This window comes from Salminus brasiliensis, chromosome 10 (genome assembly GCF_030463535.1).
Source record: "Salminus brasiliensis chromosome 10, fSalBra1.hap2, whole genome shotgun sequence".
Lineage (NCBI taxonomy): Eukaryota > Metazoa > Chordata > Actinopteri > Characiformes > Bryconidae > Salminus > Salminus brasiliensis.
Genome location: NC_132887.1, coordinates 2,279,738 through 2,305,481, shown reverse-complemented (window position 1 = coordinate 2,305,481; position 25,744 = coordinate 2,279,738). Strand labels below are relative to the sequence as shown.

The following is a 25,744-nucleotide window of genomic DNA, read 5'->3' as shown; positions in this document are numbered from 1 at the left end:
CAGTTTCACTGTGTTGGATGACCAGCATCACCAATCTGGTTGTCCAGCATCACCAGCATCACCAAGCTGGTCGGTCCACATCACCAATATGACCAGTCTGGTCAACCAGCATAACCAGCATCACCAAGCTGGTTGATAAGCATGACCAGCTTAACCACACTGGTCGACCAGCATGACCAGTATGACTAAGCTGGTTGATTAGCATGACCAGTATCACCAAGCTGATCAATCTGCATGACCAATATGACCAAGCTGGTCAATGAGCATGACCAGTATGACTAAGCTAGTTGATTAGCATGACCAGCACCACCAATCTGGGTGACCAGCATCACCAAGCTGGACGACCAGCATGACCAGCATCACCAAGCTGGACGACCAGCATAACCAGGATTACCAAGCTGGTCAATCTGCATGACCAGCATCACCAAGCTGGTTGACATGCATGACCAGTGCAACCAAGCTGGTCGACGAGCATGACCAGTATCACCAAGTTGGTTGACCAGCATCACCAAGCTGGTTGACCAACATAAGACCAGGTTGGTCAAGTGTGACAAGCATCACCAAGCTGTTTAGTCCGCATGACCAATATGACCAAGCTGGTCAACCAGCATGACCAGCACAACCAAGCTGGTCAATGAGCATGACCAGTATCAGCAATCTGTATGACCAGCATCACCAGCGTCACCAAGCTGGTTAATCTGCATGACCAGCATCCCCAAGCTGGTCAATCTGCATGACCAGCATCCCCAAGCTGGTCTACAAGCACGACCAGTGCAACTAAGCTGGTTAATTAGCATGACCAGTATCACCAATTTAGTTGACCATCATCACAAAGCTATTCAGGCCGCATGACCAATATGACCAAGCTGGTTGACAAGCATGACCAGTATCAGCAATCTGGATGACCAGCATCACCAGCGTCACCAAGCTGGTCAATCTGCATGACCAGCATCCCCAAGCTGGTCAACCAGCATGACCAGCATCCCCAAGCTGGTCTACAAGCACGACCAGCATCCCCAAGCTGGTCTACAAGCACGACCAGTGCAACTAAGCTGGTTAATTAGCATGACCAGTATCACCAATTTAGTTGACCAGCATCACCAAGCTGTTCAGTCCGCATGACCAATATGACCAAGCTGGTTGACAAGCATGACCAGCATCAAATGCAACATACACTACTCTGGTCAAAAGCTGGTTATCTTGTTTACATCTAAACGACCAGCTTTTCAACCCCCTTGACCATCTGAAACCAGATACCAGCCAAAAGCGACCTGGTCCTGAACTGGATTTTTGACACTCTCAGGGTCTTTACCAGGTTTTGGTAGGGGGCAAGCACCTTTTCAGTGCATTGTAGGCCCTAAATGCCACCAGGTGTCTTCTCATTGTGTGGTTGTGTAAGAGAAAAGGGCTGGGAGGTGTTTCTGATAAACTGGCCAATGAGCCTAGATACAAAGAGTGTGTTTCTGAAGTGTTGACGTGTCTCTGAATGAGGTGCGCTGTAATGACGGCCTGGAAAAGACACGCAGCTCGGATCTCTTTCACCGCTAATAGCTCTGAACCGGGGCGTTCATTGGGCTGCTCCCTCAGAGAATAGCGCTGTCTGTCACACAACAACACTGTCCTTGTCCGTGTGTGTCCTACGCAGTGTGTAGCAGTAAGTGGGTCAGGACGTCTCAGGGCCCTAAGGCTTGTTTATGTGACCCCTACAGGCCTGTTATTGCAGTGACCTACACACACTTCATGGTGAGACCAGTCTGGACTATTTCGGCTAGGTTAGCCTTCAGGAAGGAGAACCAGACCTTTTCAATCGGGCGGTTCTTTGGCACGCTGCTGCTGCGCTGCGCTCGCCCTAGATTCTCGACCAGATCTACCAGCATCTATAAAAACCACGTCTTTTTTAGTCTTAAGAGCCAGCGAGGACGGCCATAAATCAGCTATGATTATTTTAATATGCATCAGGTGGTTATGGTCCATATTGGAGGGGAGTGAGCTTATAATACACTGAGTCTCCAGCTCATTCCATTTATTACCTTATACACACACGCATTGGCCATAATATCAGAAACGTCTGTATAGTCCATCTGTTGCTGCACAGTTTATCAGCCCCCTCTCTCTTTGGTCAGTTTATGGGGCTGGTGGTCCATTCTCAGCCAGGCCCTGGTTGGTACTATTGACATTGTAGTGTTGTGATGGTCCTGTGGTGGTCCCTTCACACTGATAGACAAGTTTTAAACATTTAGCACCTACAGTCTGCAACATCTACGCACAAGGCGCACCTATAGGGTAGGTGTTTCTTATAAAATGGCCAATAAGTGTAGGAACAAGGAATTTGCTTCTTATATCTAAAGGTTCATGTCAAAATATCTGATCTAATTTTGACATCTGATTTATTTCTAGACTTTTGTTTTATTTTTTCCCATAATTCTTCCCATAAAAATCATTAATAATAAAAAACAATATATATATATTTATGATTATATAATTACATGTAAACCTTGTCTAAAAATAGGTTAAATAATCTTAAACAATCTCAAAATAAGAAATATTCAATATTTAGACTACATTTAACAAGTTGATTTCCCTTCTCCAGATATCACAGTTTGCAGTGTATAACAAAATTATATCTGATTATATATCTAAGATTCCCCTCATACCTAATCTAATCTAATCTATAATCTGAATACTTTCTAGACCTTTTTTTAACTTTGTTCCCATGATTCTAAGAAATCCTTAAAATATGCCTTAATAGTTATTCATTTTTAAACTTTTGAAATAAGCTAAATTTTCTCCAGTGAAAGAAAACGTATCTTTGATTATATTAAATTTTGAAAGTGTAGTTTACAGTGTGTATCATTCCTGGTATGCAAAAATCTTGTATCTCTAAAATTCGACAGCAAAAGTATATCTAAGGATTTATGTCAAAATATCTAATCTAATCTAATCTAACATATAATCTGAATAATGTCTACAGTGTTTTTTTTACTTTGTTCCCATAATTCTTATAAAATCTTATTAGTAGTTTTAAACTTTTAAGAAAATTAAACTTATAATATATATATATTAAACTATACACACACACATACATATATAAATATATATATATATTTTATTATTATTTTTTTTTAATATATATATGTAAACTTCTGTCTAGAAATAGGTTAAATAATCAAACAAAACAAAAATCAAACAAAATATTACATATTGAGACTAAATTTAATTTAACATGAAGTTTCCCATGTCCAGATATTGTATTACAGTGTCATCACATCGTCAAGCAAAAATATTGCATCTTAAAAAGTTTTTTACAATAGAAGGACAATATCCTTCATTTTAAATGGAAGTCATTGTAACACGGTTTTATTCTGGGTCATTTCTATTGGTCCATTCATCACAAACTTTTGACACTATGTAAAGAACAATTGCCGGATTCACATTATGTCAAAAAGCAATTTGCAGGACCAGGGTCCGAGAAGCTGGATGGTGTGTTGATGGGAGGCTGTAGAAGCTGCACTGAGGACCGGTTTCAGAGTGTGTGTGGTAATGGAGAGGAGGGGTTTTGGTGTGGTCCTTCTTCATAAAATGCCAAAAATGGAGGTACAAGCTGGCAGTGACGATGTGCGTGTAAAAGTGGGTCGCTCTTTAAGTGAGACTAAACGCGTGTTTTCTCGTATTTGCAGAGAGAAAGATCCCTTTGGATCATCCGATGCTTGAACACCTGCAGAAATGGGGTCAGAGGAGGCAGGAGGTGAGGTTTTACCTGCGGCGCGAGGATCCACCTGCCAAGGCCAGTGAGCAGGGTGAGTAACGGGGCCACCGGAGTCACCTTCAGGACACTCACACGTGCCTTAGATTCAACAATACGTCCAGGGTGGGGACAATAGGGGGTTCAGTCTGAGCGAAACTGCCTTGAAGGTCCACCAATGGTGACACAACAAGTCTCTGACCAATAGAACAAGATGCTCTGGTCACTGTACCCAGTGCTAAGCATGGAATAGATGGGTATGAGCCCCCTGGCATTGTGGAACTGTGGTCTCTGGAATGATGAAATCAAATTCCACCTAACCTTTGAGATGAGTTCAGTACTCAGCATCAATTTCTGACCTCACTGATGCTCTTATTTGGCTGAATGCAATCAAATCCTCCTCACAGCAATGTTCCAACATCCAGTGTAAAGCATTCCCGGAAGTGTAGAGGCTGTTACTGCAGTAAAGTGGGATGAACTCCCTATTAGTACACTTGATTTCTGAAGAACACTGGGTGGATAGATGTCCACAAACTTTTGGACACATTGAGTCCCTTCAGCACACGCTGTCCGAACTGGCTCTGCTTTACTGGGGACAAAAACATTGACACTTGCCAGATTCCTGTTCCAGCGCCAGCCCCCTCGCTGTGAAGATTCCTGTCCTATCAGAGACAGGCCCTGCTTTCCATGACACACATACCCTGGCTCAGCGCTGCTGGACCCCGGCCTTACGTAACCGTAATCGTCTTTGAGAGTAATTGGTCTTCCCACCACTGACCTGCCTGAGCGTCTACCTGAGACTCAGCAGAGCAGGCTGTAGGAGTGCACTGTAGCCAATCTGCTGATGGTCAGTTTTGCAGTAGATGTCCTCTTGACCTTCATCAGTGGTCATTTTTAGACCACAGAGCCTCTGTACAACATAAGGTGTTTCCAATAAATTGGCCAGTGAGTGGAGACACAAAGTTGGGGTTTCTAATAAAGTGGCCAGTGAGTGGAGACACAAAGTTGGGGTTTCTAATAAAGTGGCCAGTGAGTGGAAGCAGAAGGTAGGTGTTTCTAATAAAGTGGCCAGTGAGTGGAAACAAGCACAAGGTAGGTGTTTCTAATAAAGTAGCCAGTGAGTGGAAGCAGAAGGTAGGTGTTTCTAATAAAGTGGCCAGTGAGTGGAAGCACAAGGTAGGTGTTTCTAATAAAGTGGCCAGTGAGTGGAAACAAGCGCAAGGTAGGTGTTTCTAATAAAGTGGCCAGTGAGTTGAAGCACAAGTTAGGGGTTTCTAATAAAGTGGCCAGTGAGTCGAATCAGAAGAATCGTCTCTAATGCACAGAAAACATACTTTGGAGGAGCATTGCTGTGAGGGTTTGATTGCATTCAGCAACAAGAAGAGTGTTAGTGAGGTCAGGATGTTGGATGATTGATCACCACCCCACCTCATCATCCCCAACCTTCCCAACTCATCCCAAAAGTACTGGATGGAGCTCCACCACCATCATTCCAGAGAACAGTTCTTCAGCTGCTCCACAGCTCCTCAATGCTGGGGGGCTTTATTATACCCCTCTAGCCCACGCCTGGCATTAGGCTGCATGAAGCCAATAGGGTCATGATGTTGATCTGCTCCAGAGAGTCCTATTCTATTGTCATTTGGAAGTATAGTGTACATAGAAGTAAGGACCGTTTGTTTTTCTGGAATATGGGCCCTTTAAAAAAATTACACTTGGGCAAAGCTAGCGGCTGCAGGCATGTCTGGACTCTACAGGGGGTAAAAAGGCTGCAAGACCCCCTACTGATAAACATGGAGCCTGGAAGAGAAACACAGAGTGTCTAAAAGAGAGAGAGGGGGGTGATAAGCTATGAGGGAGAGTGAGGGCAGGCTTGTGTTTGCATATAAGAGTGTGTGTGTGTGTGTGTGTGTGTGTGTGTGTGTGTGTGTGTGTGTGTGTGTACAGAGCTGGTGTTTAATTGCTGAGTTTCTTGCTTGAGGTGGCAGCAGCGGCTGAAAGGTGCAGCTAAACGAAGCAGCCGGTGCTGTGTTGACCCACTCCTCCATACGGCCCACTCTGGCCCACTCACTCTGCGCCAGGTATTTCCAGAGCCTCCGACAGGATTACACACGCAGTGATGCAACCCTGGATTTAGGGAATTAAACCCAGGCCTATTTATAGACTGCCTGGCTGGGACGGGTGCACAGCGAAGTTTGTTCACAATAGAGAAATGACTGGAGGCCTGTAATCACACGCTCGCTGAAAAACAGGCTTGTGTTTGGCGGAAAGTCACATGGTCAGGCATGGCAGAGTGCTGCCGCTAATGAGGCCTAATGCTGACCAGCAGCGCTCGGCCAGTAGATCAGACCAGCGCGTCAGACAGGACCGCGCTCCAGCCTCTCTCTGTGGTCACTGCTGTGGATTTACTGACTGAGGACATAGGCTGACTTCCTAGGTTGTCTTTAGAGGTAGGAGCTGTATTTTTATATGACTAATATTGTGGGATATGATGCCCAAATTGAAACCCTACTGATTGTGGAGTGCTTTTAACCTATTAAACCTGATTTTTATTCAAACCTGATTAATTATTTAAGCTAATGGATTTAAACAGGAGTCCACAAACAGACCGTTACAGGTTATGGGGTTAATTAACGTCACTCTAATCACTCTAAGGGTCTGAATTTAGGTTGACGCTTCAGTTTTTTACACTCTTAACTGTAAAGCTAGACTCAGCTTAACTTTATGCTTCAGTAGATACTGAATCATTTGAAGTAGAACTTTAAAGTAGATACTGAATAATTCATAGTGGATGCTGAATAATTTAGAGTAGATACTGAATAATTCATAGTGGATAGTGAATAATTCATAGTGGATGCTGAATAATTCATATTGGATACTGAATAATTCATAGTGGATGCTGAATAATTTAGAGTAGATACTGAATAATTCATAGTGGATAGTGAATAATTCATAGTGGATGCTGAATAATTTATAGTGATACTGAATAATTCATAGTGGATGCTGAATAATTCATAGTGGATGCTGAATAATTTAGAGTAGATACTGAATAATTCATAGTGGATAGTGAAGACTTTATAGTGGATACTGAAGAATGCATAGTGGAGACTGAATAATTCATAGCGGATACTGAATAATTCATAGTGGATGCTGAAAAATTCATAGTGGATACTGAATAATTCATAATAAGTACTGAATAATGCATAGTGGATACTGAATAATTCATAAGAAATACTGAATAATTCATAGGGCATGCTGAAAAATTCATAGTGGATACTGAAAAATTCATAGTGGATACTGAATAATTCATAGTGGATGCTGAAAAATTCATAGTGGATACTGAATAATTCATAGTAGACACTGAATAATTCATAGTAAATACTATATAATTTAAAGTAGATACTGAAAACATTATAGTGGATACTGAGTAAATAAAAGGGGATACTGAATAATCCATAGTCGATACTGAATTATAGAGGCTTAATTTTCAATAATAGTTAAATAATAATAAACTGCTGATTCTACATAATTCATGGACCCTGAATAATTCACAGTATAATACAATAATACATTTGAAATAAATGATTTAAAATAATAGCAGGAGGTTCACTGGTGTAAATGGGAGCACTACAGGACTTCTTATGTGCAGTAATGGTAATAGTGTGATGCGTGAGGGAAGAAGCCTCACTGCAGTCTGGTTGACTGAAGCACCTTCCCTGAGGGGTGGAGCTGAAACAGGTTATGACTAGGGTGTGATGGGTCAGGAATAATTTTCTCTGGCCGTGTGCAGGTCCAGCAGGGAGGGATGTTTGAGCACTGCTGGTATTCTCTGCAGATCTGATGATGTGCTGCAGCAGACTGTGGTGGACGTGGTGTTTTTCAGCTTTTATTGACATTAATTCAGTGAGTCCAGCTTGCATCCAGTAACAGTGTAGTATACTCAAGCCCAGTGACCTTAAATGGTAAATGGTAATCAGTGAACTGGCAGAGCTTTCATCAAAACTAGAAAATAAGCTGTAAAGGAAAAATTGTATTTACCCAGCACTGCACATTCACACTGCTCAACCTTCTGGCTGGTCTTCCTATGCATACCATCAGCCCCTTGCAGTTGATCCAGTTCTGCCATGTTCAGCTCCTCCTCCTCTGCTGTGTTCTCTCTTCACTGGCTTCCTGTAGCTGCTACCCACACCAGATTCAACCCCCTGACTCTGGCCTACAAAGCCAAGACTGGTCCAGCCAGCCCCTCCGTACTTGATGGCGATGGTCAAAAGCCTGATCTGCACCGAGAGCCCTTCCAGCTTCAAGTACGGCTCGGCTCGACCCGCCATCCTTTAAGATCCACGGAAGACGAGCGTCCAGACTTTTTACTGTCCTGCACCGAAGTGGTGGAACGAACTTCCCCTGGGTGTCCGACCAGCAGAGTCCAACGCTCGCTGTCCTCAAACCCAGACTGAAGACCCTCCTCTTCTGAGAGGACTGAGTGTGCAGAGTGTAGAGTGTGTGGAGGACTGTGTCTCCAGACTGACTTCTGTATTTAGTAGAGTCTAAGATTAGAGGATCTTCTGGATTCTAGTCTTTATAAATTAGATAAAGGTCTTTTCTGAGTGATAGTGAAGCTCTTCTGTAAGTCGCTCTGGAGAAGAACGTCTGATAAATGCTGTAAATGTACATGTCAACACAGAACCACAGTTCTAACTCCTAACAGTGGAGCTCTTTTCTTGGAACTCCAGATAAAGCCAGAGAGAGGTGAGGACTGTCTCCTACACTGTCAGAAGACTCTCGGAAACTGGAGGAAACCGAAGAAGTTCGGTACAGGAAGAGGTCCGCCCCACTTAAATCCACAACAGCATCAGAAGACCAATTTCTGAGAGTCAACAGCAGCGTGTGTGTGTGTGTGTGATGGGCGGCTCATATGACCACAGCTTGTAGCCCAGCAGCTTGGCTCTGGAGCAGACTTGGGTCTGCAGGTTTGACTGCAGATGCAGCGCTGCCAGTGCAGTACTGAAAACACTGGGGATGTTCTAAAACTTTTGACTGAAAGTGTTTGTCATCATGGTGGAGCACATTGTGACATATTGTAAGTCCTAAATCCCACCCCTAATTCAGCCTACACACGCCTGCTCCCTGATGGTGGTGGTGGTGGGGGGTCTCTATTGTAATTCAGGTGGGCTGTGTGTCGTGTGGCGCCTCACTGACTTTAGTGTGTTTCGAGGGCTGAGAGATGATGTAATCTCGTTGTTTGCTCTGCAGGAGGTCAGCCGGTGGACCACGGCGGCAGGAAGAGCCGAGGGAAGATGGACAAGCCCTTTGAGAATGGGGTAATGTTCACACACACACACACACACACACACACACTGAGTTTACTTACATCAGCATGAAGGTGCACCAGACTGCTTAATACACACATTGAAGTCTGCAGAGCTTCTACTGGGTACCACACTATGATAAGACTACCTTTATGAAAGGCTTATGAATGGTTAAATGTGTTTATTAATGTTTATAAATTTTATTTAATCTCATTAATGATTAGTTCTAACTCATCAATAAAAGGTCAGTAGTGAGCTGTTCCTCTCCAATCACTGTTAAAGCTGCTGGTCCCTGATCTTACTGTGGGTTTTCCATCAGTCAGAGTTCAGATTTCTTGATATGCTTTAATATTCAGTATCCACTATGAATTACAATAATTATTCAGTATTCAGTATGAATTATTCAGTATCTACTATGGCTTATTTATCTACAATTAAATATTTAATATCCACTATGAATTATTGAGTATCTACTATAATTATTCAGTATAAATTATTTAGTATCCACCGTGAATGAGTAAGTATCTACTATAATTACTCAGTATAAAATATTCGGTATTTACTATGACCTATTAAATATTCAGTATCTACTCTGAATTATTGAGTATCTACTATAATCAGTATCCAGTATGAATTATTCAGTATCTACTATAACCTATTTATCTACAATTAAATTTTCAGTATCCACTATGAATGATTAAGTGTCTGCTCTATTTATTCAGTATTCAGTATGAAATATTTGGTATTTACTATAACCTATTTATCTACTATTAAATATTCAGTATCCACTAAAGATTATTATGTATCTACTCTAATTATTCAATATTCACTATGAATTATTCAGTATCCACTATAGATTATTATGTATCTACTCTAATTGTTCAGTATTCAGTATGAATTATTTAGTATCTACTATGGCCTGTTTATCTACAATTAAATATATAGTATCCACAATGAATTATTGAGTATCTACTCAAGTTATTCAGTATTCAACTATGAATTATTCAGTATCTATTACAAAGTGTCATAAATAATATATTTTCTGTATAAGCAATATTGTTGAGCTTCACATGTTCAGCACTGCTGATGATACTGTTTGTCTACAGATGATGGTGTAGAGTTTTCTTTAGGGACAGTTTTGCAGATGAACACACACCATGCCTGTGTTAGCATCAGCGATACCTTAATTGAGACTTCCGTGGGTTAAAAGCAAGTGTGTACAGTAAATCCACGCTGCTGTTTGTTGTGTGTGTGTGTGTGTGTGTGTGTGTTGGTTGTGGTGGGTTTAGCGTGTGAATCACTGAATGGACTCTAAAGCAGTGAGCCTGTGTTTGCTGTTTTAGCGAGGGGCCGTAGCGGATTAGCGAAGGCTTTAGTGACCGCAGTGATTACAGTGGTGAGGGCCGTCTCCTACTCCATCAGAAGACTCTCAGAAACTGGAGGAAACTGAAGAGGTCCGGTACAGGAGCTGAAGAACTAACTATGAACTGACCCACTCAGATCCACACTAGCATCAGAAGATCAGCTTCTGAGAGTCAGCAGCAGCTTGTGTGTGTGAGTGATGGGCGTCTCACACGACCACAGCTTGTAGCTCAGCAGCTCAACACTGGAGCAGGTCTCAGAGTCAGCTGTGAGGGGAGGAAGACCGGGAGCTGCAGGTTTGAAGGTGCTAAGCTCGCCAGTGCAGTACTGAAAGAATCGGGGGTGTTCTAAAACTTTTGACCGGAAGTGTGTGTCATGGTGTTGTTGTTGTTTGGATAGTGGAGCACATTGTGACGTATTGTAAGCCCTAACTGTGTTTGTTGTGTGTGTGTGTGTGTGTGTGTGTGTGTGTGTGTGTGTGTGTGTGTGTGTGTCGTGGTGGGTTAAGCGTGTGAATCACTGAATGGACTCTAAAGCAGTGAGCCTGTGTTTGTTTTTAGCGAGGGGCCGTAGCGGATTAACGAAGGCTTTAGTGACCGCAGTGATTACAGATTTCTCTGATGCTCTGGCCAGCCTGCGTCTGCCCTCTTTACTCCAGTATGCAGTGCAGTGGTTTGGCCTCCGTCTCAGCGAGGCACTTTTTAATTGCTGCCTCGTTTTCCCTTCATTTAGTAAACAAACGCACCAACAGCTTCACCTCACTCTAGAGATCACAAGTCTGAATTTTAATAACTGTTATGATAACCTCTAATATACACCAAACAGCCATAACATTAAAACCACCTTCTTAACAGTGTCCACGTCCCTGAGTCACCAAATCAGCTCTGACCCTTCTAGGCATGGCCTCTGCAATACTGACCTCTGAAGGTGTCCTGAATCTGTGTAGCAGCAGATCCCTTAACAAGTCCTGTAAGTTGTGAGGTGGGCGGGGCCTCTGTGAGCATCAGTGAGGGTGCCCATTAACCACCCTGTCACTAGTTCACCGGTTGTCCTCCCTGTAGAGCACTTTTGGTAGGTACTGTCCGGTACTGCATACCGGGAGGAACACCCCACAACACCTGCTTGCTGATGTTTTGGTGGAGATGTTCTGACCCAGTCATTATCTAGAACCTCACAGTTTGGTTCTTGTCAAAGTGTCTCAGATTCTTACGCTTGTCTATTGTTCCTGCTTCATCACCTTCATCATCTTCAAGAACTGACTGCTTCTTCACTCACTGCCTGATGTATGTAGATCCACCCCTTGACAGACAGGACCCTCCAGGACCAGATGGTCTTAATGTTATGGCTGATTAGTTTTTTTTTTTTTTTGGGGGGGGGGGGGGGGGGGGGGGTTACGGATATTTACCGGTCCAAATTTCAGTCTTTGTGGGTCATTATAGAGAAACTGTACAAACTCAGACTCTTTTTTTACACTGGTAGTAAATGGAGTCAGGATTCGGTCGCCATGACTACCACACAAATATGACCATTTTATTTCCTATCCAAACCCACCAGTGCAGCTACACGAGTCTTCTACACGAGTTTTATATGGAGTGATGATGATGATGATGATGATGATGAAGGTAAAATAGTGAATAGAGAATCTCAACTAATCCAGTTTTCTTTAGGGACTACTTTCTGTAGCCGCACTACACCCTGCAGCATGTATCCCTCCACCATTTTAATGATCTGATTTTAAAAGCAGGTTCTAGAGCCGAACTCTTCTCAGAACTCTGGTAGAACCGTGTCTCAGGCATCAGGCAGCGTCTTCATCACCGTTAGGTGAAGAACTTTCTGTGAGGAGCTTTTATAGGGGCTGTGTGTTAGGGCTGCACAATACATCGATTCAGCATCAGCATCACAATATGTGCATGTGCAGGACGTGCAAATGCTAAATTAATTTTTACATTTTAATTTTCATAAAATTTTTTGCTGCTTGATACAAAAGAAAGAAAAGAAAATCTGCACTGTTCTCATTTCCCTCGACAGTGAAGAGCCACAGAGTGAATATGATTACATAGGGCGGCAAAGGACCTGCTGAGCCTGAGGAAGGGTAGACTAGGAGAAGTAGTCTGAGTGAATTTAGGGGAATTAGTGAGGATATGATAACAGAACCAAGAGTTTTTCTTAATCTGTTGGGCCTGGTGCCAGGTTTGACCGGGGCAATAGATTAACTACGTAACACTCCAAGCCTTATTACACACTAAGGTGTATTACTCAGCAACTACAGGGTCTTCTGTACAAACTGGTGGGGCTGTTCTCTGCTAATAGACACTTTATGCCCATCGGCGGACCATAGGCTGTTAGGGGATAAGGGATTAAAGTCATTGGACCATTTCTGTTTGTCCATTTGATTGGTCAGATTGGTCAATTGAAGGACAGATTGCTCTTTCAAATGATATAAAAAAACAGCTACATAAGGTTTTTACAGGAGTTAGAATTAATTCCATCTTCAAAATTACCATAAGCTATAATAATAAGGTACAATAAAGCACATAAGATATAAAATATAAAATATTGTGTATATAGTGTAAATTAATTATCTACATTTTTGTAACGGAGTGTCTTGTTATCCCTTTCTGCTGACACTGAGAAATTCCCCACTGTGGGACTAATAAGGGATTATCTGATCTCTTATATAAAATATATACAATAAAAAAAATAATAAAAATGATCAATAAAGCATTAAGCAAGTAAAAAGTGTAGAATCAGAAACATATTTTTCTTACATTTTTATCTAGAAATTTGACAAAATGCCTTTACATATCCTAACCCATATATTAAATATCATTTATACAACAAATATCACTTATTTTACTGCAGTCTTGGCTACAGAAAGTGCAAAAATCATTGACCTCTGGTAAAATGTGGTGAAAATTCCTGTCATTTTTTAATATCACAATATCGTGCAGCCTGTGTGTGTGTGTGTGTTAATGCTAGATCTGGTCGGTTTTCAGTACAGGTTCTCTACATGCATTAGCCCGTAATGCTTTTTCAGCACTGATTGATAGCTCCACAGTTTGCCGAAGGATTACAGCAGATTTATGACATAAGTGTGTTAAGAGGATTCCTGCCGTCAGCCGTTAGACTTCTGACCTGTCTGGAGCACAGTGGGAGCAGGCTGAGCTGGGGTTGACTGTCTGAAATACATCAATAAACCTGGATCACGGTGTGCAGCGGTCGGTGATTAGCAGGAAGCAATTAAGCCAGGCTCTGATGATCTATGTCATGGTGCTTATCAGCATAATAAATGGACACCAAGGAATTCTCCAGAGTTTCTGACTCTGCACTCCTTCTTTGAGTGATGCTGCAGAAGAACCATGAGGAACATTTCAATTGCAAAAAGGTTCTCCCAAGTCACACTTACATGTGAAACCCATGTGTGTGTCTAGTCCCTGTAGAGAAGAAGTACTGCCAATAGAATAGGATTCCCTGCAGCAGATCAACATCATGACCCTATTGGCTCCATGCTGTCTAATGCCAGGCGTGGGCTAGAGGGGTATAATAAAGCCCCCCAGCATTGAGGAGCTGTGGAGCAGTGGAAGAACTGTGTTCTCTGGAATGATGGTGGTGGAGCTCCATCCAGTACTTTTGGGATGAGTTGGAGAGTGGGGGATGATGAGGTGGGGTGGTGATCGTCATCCAACGTCCTGACCTCATTAACGCTCTTGTCGCTGAATGCAATCAAATCCTCACAGTAATCTAGTAGAAAGCCTTCTTCTCTGGACAGTAGAGGCAGTTACTCCAACAGAAGCTGTATCAACTATTTTTAATAGCCTTGATTTCAGAAGAAACACTGAATAAGCAGGTGTCCCAATACTTTTGTCCATATAGTGTAGTCTCTCTCTCGCTCTGTCTGTACATTCTCCAGTCGATATTTGAGCTCATAGGAAGTTTGAGGTCAGTAATCTGATCCACTGGATATGGACACATGCACACATGCACACACACACACACACACACACACACACACACACACACAGAGTAACCCATGTACAGTATAAATCTGCCTGCCTGAAATTCCAGGGCTGTGATGTCACTGGTGGTGAGCAGCAGTGTGAACAGGTGTTCTGTGATCCACCCTGGATTTCCTTCTTAGAGCTCCAGCTCATCTAGCTTTCCTCCATTTCTCTCAGAACTCTCTGTGCTGTTCTGGTATCACTTAGAAATAGAGGAGTTTGGATATTTTCACTGCCTCATCCTAGTGCTCTTAGGTCATATGAACATTATAGAGCATTATAGAGCGCCCCCTACGCTTCCTGTAGTCTATTACATTCTGTCAGAATGAGTGTGTGGATCATATGAACATTATAGAGCATCATAGAGCGCCCCCTACGCTTCCTGTAGTGTATTACAGTCTGTCAGAATGAGTGTGTGGATTATATGAACATTATAGAGCATTATAGAGCGCCCCCTACGCTTCCTGTAGTGTATTACAGTCTGTCAGAATGAGCGTGTGGATCATATTAACATTATACAGCATTATAGAGCGCCCCCTACGCTTCCTGTAGTGTATTACAGTCTGTCAAAATGAGTGTGTGGATCGTATGAACATTATAGAGCATTATAGAGTGCCCCCTACGCTTCCTGTAGTGTATTACAGTCTGTCAGAATGAGCGTGTGGATCATATGAACATTATGGAGCATTATAGAGCGCCCCCTACGCTTCCTGTAGTGTATTACAGTCTGTCAGAATGAGTGTGTGGATCATATGAACATTATAGAGCGCCCCCTATGTTTCCTTTGTGTATTACAGTCTGTCAGAATGAGCGTGTGGATCATATGATGCATAAACCACCTCCGCCTATCGCATTACACTCCGACTCTGTAGAGAGGGCTTATGGATCTCAGGCCTCAAACTGCCCTGATTTAATCATAAGGCATGAACCATCACTGGAGTGACTTCACAGCAGACTGGATTTGCGAGAGTGAAGATACAGGACTTCTAAGACAGGACTTGGCGACCTGGATATCTGTGACGCTGTCTGCAAAGCATCAGTTCACTGGAATTAATTAGACTGACTTGACCCTTAGAATCCTAGAGATATGTTTGGTGCTGTGCTTTACTGTTGATTTAATTGTTGTTTTATGTAATAATGTAATAACTGACTTTGATCTTTCTGTTTTAATGTCAGAGATCATAAAAATATGGCAAATATCAAATATGTCATCTTCCGCTCACAGACACTGATGTAGTTTAGGTTGAAAGTTACTGCTCGGTTAAGAGTGGGACCATCTAGAAATATCCAGCAAATAAGTGGCTCTGTGGTCAGAAACTGACCACTAATGAACATCTAGAGGATGCTAACATAAACTGTGCATCTGCAGATGAGCCACAGTCTCTAACTGAACAACAGCAAGGTGGAGCTTCAAGAGAGAGGGTTTCTAATAAAGTGGCCAGTGACATGGTGCTCTGAGCAGTAGGCTGTTTTAGCTCTTCATTAGTGGTGTAATGTTCTGCATGCTGCGGCATGTCCACAGTATTATAGAACATGACTCATCTGTAGCTAGGATGACACAGTGCCCCCTTCGGGACAGTGTAAGTGTCTGTACAGGGGTGACACAGTCATCTGACTGTCTGACCACCCCATCCTACGGAAATCTAGTCTGTGTATGTTGCTAAAAGATTTAAGGCCGTGTTCAACCATCAGAGAGTATCTGACTCTGAGAATTCTTTAATTTGGACACTGAACAACACATTATAGCAATGAACATAACATAAGAGCGCCCCCTACTCTTCCTGTAGTGTATTGCAGTCTGTCAGAATGAACATGTGGATCATATGAGCATTATAGAGCATTATAGAGCGCCCCCTATGCTTCCTGTAGTGTATTACAGTTTGTCAGAATGAGTGTGTGGATCATATGAACATTATACAGCATTATAGAGCGCCCCCTACTCTTCCTGTAGCGTATTACAGTTTGTCAGAATGAGCGTGTGGATCATATGATATTATAGAGCATTATAGAGCGCCCCCTATGCTTCCTAAAGTGTATTACAGTCTGTCAGAATGAGCGTGTGGATCATATGAACATTATAGAGCATTATAGAGCGCCCCCTACGCTTCCTGTAGTGTATTACAGTGTGTCAGAATGAGCATGTGGATCATATGAACATTATAGAGCATTATAGAGTGCCCCCTACGCTTCCTGTAGTGTATTACAGTCTGTCAAAATGAGTGTGTGGATCGTATGAACATTATAGAGCATTATAGAGTGCCCCCTACGCTTCCTGTAGTGTATTACAGTCTGTCAGAATGAGCGTGTGGATCATATGAACATTATAGAGCATTATAGAGCGCCCCCTATGCTTCCTGTAGTGTACTACAGTCTGTCAGAATGAGCATGTGGATCATATGAACATTATAGAGCATTATAGAGCGCCCCCTACGCTTCCTATAGTGTATTACAGTCTGTCAGAATGAGCGTGTGGATCATATGAACATTATAGAGCATTATAGAGCGCCCCCTACGCTTCCTGTAGTGTATTACAGTCTGTCAGAATGAGTGTGTGGATCATATGAACATTATAGAGCATTATAGAGCGCCCCCTACGCTTCCTGTAGTGTATTACAATCTGCCAGAACGAGCGTTTGCATCATAGAAGCACTAAAGAGCTTCCCAGTTTTAGACTAGTGTTGTATCCAGATCTGCTGTCAGTTTCCTTTGTGAATTGTCTGGCAGTACTGACCACTCCGCTCTCCACTGACTTTCCTGGAAGGCCCTTCACACCAGCTCACAGCTTCAGGGGGTCTCCACTATTATAGTCCACTGCCCCACTCCAAAAAAGGATTTAAATAGAAACTAAAGCACTGTGTGTTTTCACACACACACTCTGTACGGCTCAGTGACTGACGGTTTCCGCAGTGTAAGTGTGTGCGGTGGGTATGTGCACTGACCCTTGGTTTTCACATGTAACACTGACTGTGCTTTTGCGTGTTGAGGAGGCCAGGCCTGAGTGATGGTCGACAGGGGAACACATCAGTAACAGCAGCCATAACACACTGCGGCTGAAACACTGCCTCAGCATCATTAGGGTCCTGATTGACTCAGTAGACGCATAAACCACCTCCGCCCATCGCATTACACTCCACATTCTGCAGAGCGGGCTTATAGATCTCATGCGGTTCAAGCCTCAAACTGCCCTGTTTTGGTCGTAAAGCATGAACACATCACTGGAGTGACTTCACAGCAGACTGCACTTTATGTCCATGTTTACAAGATGCATACATGTTTTATTTATGATCGTTCTTCTGCGGGAGTGAAGATGCAGGACTTCCAAGACAAAGAGCTGCATAAATCAAAAAGCACAGGTTCCCCAGTAACCCAAATGTAGCTCATTATTTCATTATAGAGCATATATATGAACATTATACAGCATTATAGAGCGCCCCCTACACTTCCTGTAGTGTACTAAAGTCTGTCAGAATGAGTGTGAGGATCATATGAACATTATAGAGCATTATAGAGCGCCCCCTACACTTCCTGTAGTGTACTAAAGTCTGTCAGAATGAGTGTGTGGATCATATGAACATTATAGAGCATTATAGAGCGCCCCCTACACTTCCTGTAGTGTACTAAAGTCTGTCAGAATGAGTGTGTGGATCATATGAACATTATAGAGCGCCCCCTACACTTCCTGTAGTGTACTAAAGTCTGTCAGAATGAGCGTGTGGATCATATGAACATTATAGAGCATTATAGAGCGCCCCCTACACTTCCTGTAGTGTACTAAAGTCTGTCAGAATGAGCGTGTGGATCATATGAACATTATAGAGCATTATAGAGCGCCCCCTACGCTTCCTGTAGTGTACTAAAGTCTGTCAGAATGAGCGTGTAGATCATATGAACATTATAGATCATTGTAGAGCGCCCCCTACGCTTCCTGTAGTGTATTACAGTCTGTCAGAATGAGTGTGTGGATCATATGAACATTATAGAGCATTATAGAGCGCCCCTTACGCTTCCTGTAGTGTACTAAAGTCTGTCAGAATGAGTGTGTGGATCATATGAACATTATAGAGCATTATAGAGCGCCCCCTACGCTTCCTGTAGTGTATTACAGTCTGTCAGAATGAGTGTGTGGATCACATGAACATTATAGAGCATTATAGAGCGCCCCCTACGCTTCCTGTAGTGTATTACAGTCTGTCAGAATGAGCGTGTGGATTATATGAACATTATAGAGCATTATAGAGCGCCCCCTACGCTTCCTGTAGTGTATTACAGTCTGTCAGAATGAGCGTGTGGATTATATGAACATTATAGAGCATTATAGAGCGCCCCCTACGCTTCCTGTAGTGTATTACAGTCTGTCAGAATGAGTGTGTGGATCACATGAACATTATAGAGCATTATAGAGCGCCCCCTACGCTTCCTGTAGTGTATTACAGTCTGTCAGAATGAGTGTGTGGATCACATGAACATTATAGAGCATTATAGAGCGCCCCCTACGCTTCCTGTAGTGTATTACAGTCTGTCAGAATGAGCGTGTGGATTATATGAACATTATAGAGCATTATAGAGCGCCCCCTACGCTTCCTGTAGTGTATTACAGTCTGTCAGAATGAGCGTGTGGATTATATGAACATTATAGAGCATTATAGAGCGCCCCCTACGCTTCCTGTAGTGTATTACAGTCTGTCAGAATGAGTGTGTGGATCACATGAACATTATAGAGCATTATAGAGCGCCCCCTACGCTTCCTGTAGTGTATTACAGTCTGCCAGAATGAGCGTGTGGATTATATGAACATTATAGAGCATTATAGAGCGCCCCCTACGCTTCCTGTAGTGTATTACAGTCTGTCAGAATGAGTGTGTGGATCACATGAACATTATAGAGCATTATAGAGCGCCCCCTATGCTTCCTGTAGTGTATTACAGTCTGTCAGAATGAGCGTGTGGATCATATGAACATTATAGAGCATTATAGAGCGCCCCCTATGCTTCCTAAAGTGTATTACAGTCTGTCAGAATAAGCGTGTGGATCATATGAACATTATAGAGCATTATAGAGCGCCCCCTACGCTTCCTGTAGTGTATTACAGTCTGTCAGAATGAGCGTGTGGATTATATGAACATTATAGAGCATTATAGAGCGCCCCCTACGCTTCCTGTAGTGTATTACAGTCTGTCAGAATGAGCGTGTGGATTATATGAACATTATAGAGCATTATAGAGCGCCCCCTACGCTTCCTGTAGTGTATTACAGTCTGTCAGAATGAGTGTGTGGATCACATGAACATTATAGAGCATTATAGAGCGCCCCCTACGCTTCCTGTAGTGTATTACAGTCTGTCAGAATGAGCGTGTGGATTATATGAACATTATAGAGCATTATAGAGCGCCCCCTACGCTTCCTGTAGTGTATTACAGTCTGTCAGAATGAGTGTGTGGATCATATGAACATTATAGAGCATTATAGAGCGCCCCCTATGCTTCCTAAAGTGTATTACAGTCTGTCAGAATAAGCGTGTGGATCATATGAACATTATAGAGCATTATAGAGCGCCCCCTACGCTTCCTGTAGTGTACTAAAGTCTGTCAGAATGAGTGTGTGGATCATATGAACATTATAGAGCATTATAGAGCGCCCCCTACACTTCCTGTAGTGTACTAAAGTCTGTCAGAATGAGTGTGTGGATCATATGAACATTATAGAGCATTATAGAGCGCCCCCTACGCTTCCTGTAGTGTATTACAGTCTGTCAGAATGAGCGTGTGGATTATATGAACATTATAGAGCATTATAGAGCGCCCCCTACGCTTCCTGTAGTGTATTACAGTCTGTCAGAATGAGCGTGTGGATTATATGAACATTATAGAGCATTATAGAGCGCCCCCTACGCTTCCTGTAGTGTATTACAGTATGTCAGAATGAGTGTGTGGATCACATGAACATTATAGAGCATTATAGAGCGCCCCCTACGCTTCCTGTAGTGTATTACAGTCTGTCAGAATGAGCGTGTGGATTATATGAACATTATAGAGCATTATAGAGCGCCCCCTACGCTTCCTGTAGTGTATTACAGTCTGTCAGAATGAGTGTGTGGATCATATGAACATTATAGAGCATTATAGAGCGCCCCCTATGCTTCCTAAAGTGTATTACAGTCTGTCAGAATAAGCGTGTGGATCATATGAACATTATAGAGCATTATAGAGCGCCCCCTACGCTTCCTGTAGTGTACTAAAGTCTGTCAGAATGAGTGTGTGGATCATATGAACATTATAGAGCATTATAGAGCGCCCCCTACACTTCCTGTAGTGTACTAAAGTCTGTCAGAATGAGTGTGTGGATCATATGAACATTATAGAGCATTATAGAGCGCCCCCTATGCTTCCTGTAGTGTATTACAGTCTGTCAGAATGAGCGTGTGGATCATATGAACATTATAGAGCATTATAGAGCGCCCCCTATGCTTCCTGTAGTGTATTACAGTCTGTCAGAATGAGCGTGTGGATCATATGAACATTATAGAGCATTATAGAGCGCCCCCTATGCTTCCTAAAGTGTATTACAGTCTGTCAGAATAAGCGTGTGGATCATATGAACATTATAGAGCATTATAGAGCGCCCCCTACGCCTCACGAGAGCATCAGTGAGGTCAAGTACTTATGATGGATTAGTTTTGCCATGTTTGGTATACGCTTGGGGGGGGGGCATATACCGCTCTAGGCCCTGCTCAGCAATAGGCAATAGCGTCTTGTCTGGAATCTGGAGATGACTTCAGCTACATTAGCCTCGTAGCTGCAGTGCTAAAAACTAGAGAAGCAAACTTCAGATCCCAAACATGTCTAGGCCGATGCACCGATGCACTGCAGTTGGGGTAAGAGGGGGAAACTGTGGAAACTGTGGCTTTAAGCAGTCTCCTTGCCCCAGATGCCTCAGCCTGTTGGCCCATTTTACACTGGGACTTTTGGTCGCTGATAACCTGGATAAGACACGTGAGGTCATCTCGTTTGGTACATTATCGAATCACGTTAAAGAGGCAAACATTCCCTTTTGAGTAAACAAGGACAGGACAGGACTTATAGGACCTATAGACACAGCAGAATGCCCCATATACTGTTTTTGTGTCACATGTTAAGGACGAACCAGAGGCTCGTCGGTGTGTCTTTGCTATGGTAACAACTCGAAATGCTCAAAAGTCATATACTGAGTCTCTTAATGAATCATGGGTGTGTTTGTTTTGGGCGTAACGTGCAGTAATAAACCAATCAGAGCGTCTCTCTCCGCTCCCTTTAAGAACCAGGTGCGGTCAGACTGACCTTGGCGGGTTGCTGTTTCAGTGGTGTGGGGGGGTACGAGCGTCGGGCTGCACGCGCCTGTGTTGACATTTCGCTGCCGAGATAGCAGCGAGCGAACGTCTGACTGTTGACGAACGTCTGCCGAAGCTATTTTCATTCAGCTCCTGCTGTGTTTTCCACTGCAGAGATACACAGCAATACACCAGAAACTGACCTGAACACCCCTCATTTCGAGACCACCGCACCCATTTACAACCATTCACAAGCAGCACTGTTGTTTAAACGGCGCAGGAGGAATGGGTGAGCAAATTGGGCAATGGGCAGGACTAATGTGCTTCCTCTCTGGCACCGGGGGGGGGGGGGCTGCCAGTTTGAATGCCATCAGCAGCCATAATCGGAGAGAGCACAATTGGCCATGCAACACAATTGACAATATCGTAGTGTGTGTGTGTGTGTGTGTGTGTGTGTTTGGCACCGATACAGAGCAGTGAGGCTTCACCTTTAAGCTGGACGGCCCAGCTGTGGCGCAGCACTGGGCAGAGTGACAGAGAGTTAGAGAGGGGAGGGGGCGCTGCAGTGTGGGTAGAGTGTGTATATGAGAAAGTGAGAGAGAGAGAGAGAGAGAGCCTGAGAAATGAAAGGAGAGAGAGAGAGAAAGTGAAAGAGGGAGCAGCAGAGTCTGATGAGTGAGAGAGAGAGTGTGTGTGTATGAAAGAGAGAGAGAGAGAGAAGCCTGCGCAGTAGGAACGAGCAGCTCCTCACTGTAGACTCCAGCTGATCAGAGTTTACTGACACACACACACACCCTCACACACACACACACACACACTCAGCTCTTCAGCACAGTGAGTCATCACTAACGTGGGCACTGGAGCTTCACACACACAAACACACACACACACGCCACCGCAGCAGCAGCAGCAGCACGAGGGTTTCGCACGGGACCCGTCAGGGGTAACAACACACACACACACACACACACACACACACACACACACACTCACACTCTCACACTCTCAGACACTGTTGTTGGGATGGAGTGGAAGCACGTGGAAGCCGTGCAGGAGTTCACAGCTGAAGGACAATGCAGCAAAATCCACGTCCGGTCCTGCAGGATAACATGGGACTCTCCCCAGGTAACACAGCTGTTTGTGTGTTTGTATGTGTGTGTGTGTGTGTGGCTCCACTGCTGTGTACTTCAGTGCAGTGCAAAACACACATGTGCACTGAGTGTGGTGGACTGTGTGTGTGTGTGTGTATGTGTGTGAGCAGTCTGTATATAATGCAGGTTCACATGAAGAGTGAGTTTGCTATACAGCTCTGTGTGTGTGTGTGTGTGTGTGTGTGTGTGAACAACTTTCTCTAAGGCACTAATTTCATTATGCAGATGGACACAGTCAATGTTGTAGACTGTCATAAAGACATGCAACAATGTGTGTGTGTGTGTGTGTGTGTGTGTGTGTGTGTGTGTGTGTGTAGAGCAGTGTTTAGTGTTTAGTTTCCAGACCCCTTCATTAAAATGATGCTGGGAATAAGAGGCTGTAGAATCTCTCAGTAATGAGGAATAAGATTTCATGATGGATTAAGAGCATAAACAGCTGTGATGTCGTTTGACTGGAAGTTTGTCATTTTATTTATCATAACATATCTCTTATTATCCACTATGAATTATTCACTATCCACTATGAATTATTCACTATCCACTATGAATTATTCAGTATCTACTATGAATTATTTAGTATCTATTCATATCTAATATAAATGATTTAGTATCTGTTATAAATTAATCTATTAGAAACTAATCAGTATCCACTTTGAATTATATAATATGTATTAAAATTATTACTATATGTTATAAATTATTTGGTATCTATTCAGTATCCACTATTACCTGTTCAGTATCCACTATGAATTATTCAGGATCTACTATAAATTAATTAGTATCTACAATTAATTTATTATAACATTTTAATATATTATAAGCTATACAGTATTCACTTTGAATTATTTAATATCTATAAAAAATAGTATCTATTATTATTAATTATATTTCTTTTTTTTTATATTAATTATTATCTGTTGTGTATCCACTATAAATTATTCAGTATCCACTATGAATTGTCCATATCTACAATGAAGTATCCAGTGCCCATTATGAATTATATATTACCTAACTTGAATTATTTGTGTCCACTATAAATTATTCAGTATCTACTATAAATTAATTTGTATCTACAATTTTTTATTTAGTATCTATTATAAATGATTAAGCTTTTATAAGCTATTCAGTATCCACTTTGAATGATTTAATATCTATTAAGATTATTTAGTATCTATGATAAATTATTATCTGTTCAGTATCCACTATGAACTGTTGAGTGTCCACTATGAATCTGTCAGTATCTATGATGAAGTATCCAGTGCCCATTATGAGTTTGTGCATGAATGAATGAATTACTAACATTAAGTACTTTATATCCACTATGGATTATTCAGTGCCTACTATTAATTAATTAATTAATATCTACTGTTACGTATTTAGTATCTATTATCAATTCTTAATAATAAAACTATCCAGGATCCAGTGTCCATTATTTTAAATATATTAAAATTATTTAGTATGTATTATAAAATATTTAGGATCTATTCAGTATCCACTGTGAACTGTTCAGTATCCACTATGAATTTTTCAGTATCTACCATGAATTAATTTGTTTTCACTTTGAATTATATAGTATCTGCAACATTATTAACTATTATTGGTTATTTAGCGTCTATTATTTAGTATCCACTATGCACTATTCAGTATCTACTGTAAAGCACCCATCACCCATTATGAATTATTTAGTATCTTACATTAATTATTTTGGATCTACTATGAATTATTCAGTGTCTACTTTGAATTATTCAGTACCTACTATAAAGTATCCAGTACCCATTATGAATGATTCAGTATCTACCTTTAATTATTATTTATCCATTATGAATTACTCAGTATCTGTGTTTATTGTTTGTGTTTGTTAGTAATTTAACATTATTTACTGGAGCTCTAGTCCGTGTCATTCTCACTGTAGCATTAGCGTGAGATCCAGGATGAGGAATTCTTCCAAAAATATTCATTTATCACAGAGGAATCTGACGCAGTCGTGCTGGAGAGAAAGCTGAAGCCTCAGGCAGGGGATGAGCGAATGGACTACATCATTACATCATTACAGCATTACTCAGTGTTAGAGAGAGAGAGAGAGAGAGAGAGAGAGAGGAGGGGAGAGAGAGGGAAGCACATTATGAGCTTCAGTTGCTCTTACCTCTTATCTCAGCAGTCATTTCTGCTTGCAGATCTGCTGTTAAAACAAGGTAACTGTGTAATTCCTGCTCAAGTCAGGAATGATATATAGAACACTCTGGTAATGACTTTATCAATCCAATGTTCATTGCTGCTTTATAAGCACTATCTAGGGTGGATTGATCCTTTCCCAGAACATTGTTATTTATTAATAGACGTCATAGGCTTATGTAGTTACTAAGCATTGAGTCTATGTAGAGCACAGTTTGGAAACTGCTGATTTTCTTCTGATTGTTATTAAAACATCAGTTAATGTCCACTATAACTAATTTAATATCTACTGTGCATTATTCAATAAGCTCAATTAATTATTCTGTATCTACTCCGAATTATTCACTATATACTATACATTCTCCAGTATCCACTACGAGTTATTCAGAATCTACAATGAATTATTCTGTATCTACTATGAATTGTTTAGTATTCACTATGAATTATTCAGTATCCACTACGAGTTATTCAGTATCCACTATGAATTATTCAGTATCCACTATGAATTATTCAGTATTCACTAGGAATTATTCAGTATCTACTATGAATTATTCAGTATTCCCTACAAATTATTCAGTATCTACTAGGAATTATTCAGTATCTAATATGAATTATTCAGTATCTAATATGAAATATTCAGTATCTACTATGGATTATTCAGTATTTACTATGAATTATTCAGTATCCACTATGAATTATTCAGTATTCACTAT

At 41.9% G+C, this 25,744-nt stretch overlaps 1 protein-coding gene across 5 annotated transcripts in view; it reads left to right on the top strand.

The window, feature by feature from the left end:
* The window catches only part of ppp1r13ba (protein phosphatase 1, regulatory subunit 13Ba), a 79,244-nt gene that overhangs the window by 17,310 nt on the left and 36,190 nt on the right, over positions 1 to 25,744 (top strand). For 3 of the 5 annotated variants that reach the window (XM_072688977.1, XM_072688978.1, XM_072688975.1), the window contains exons 3-4: positions 3,678 to 3,797; positions 8,990 to 9,057. In XM_072688977.1, coding sequence (XP_072545078.1) covers positions 3,678 to 3,797; positions 8,990 to 9,057 — 188 coding nt within the window. Of the gene's footprint in view, positions 1 to 3,677; positions 3,798 to 5,691; positions 5,821 to 8,989; positions 9,058 to 22,460; positions 22,834 to 25,744 lie in introns of those variants that run through there. The other 2 variants (XM_072688980.1, XM_072688979.1) reach the window with 2 other exon arrangements.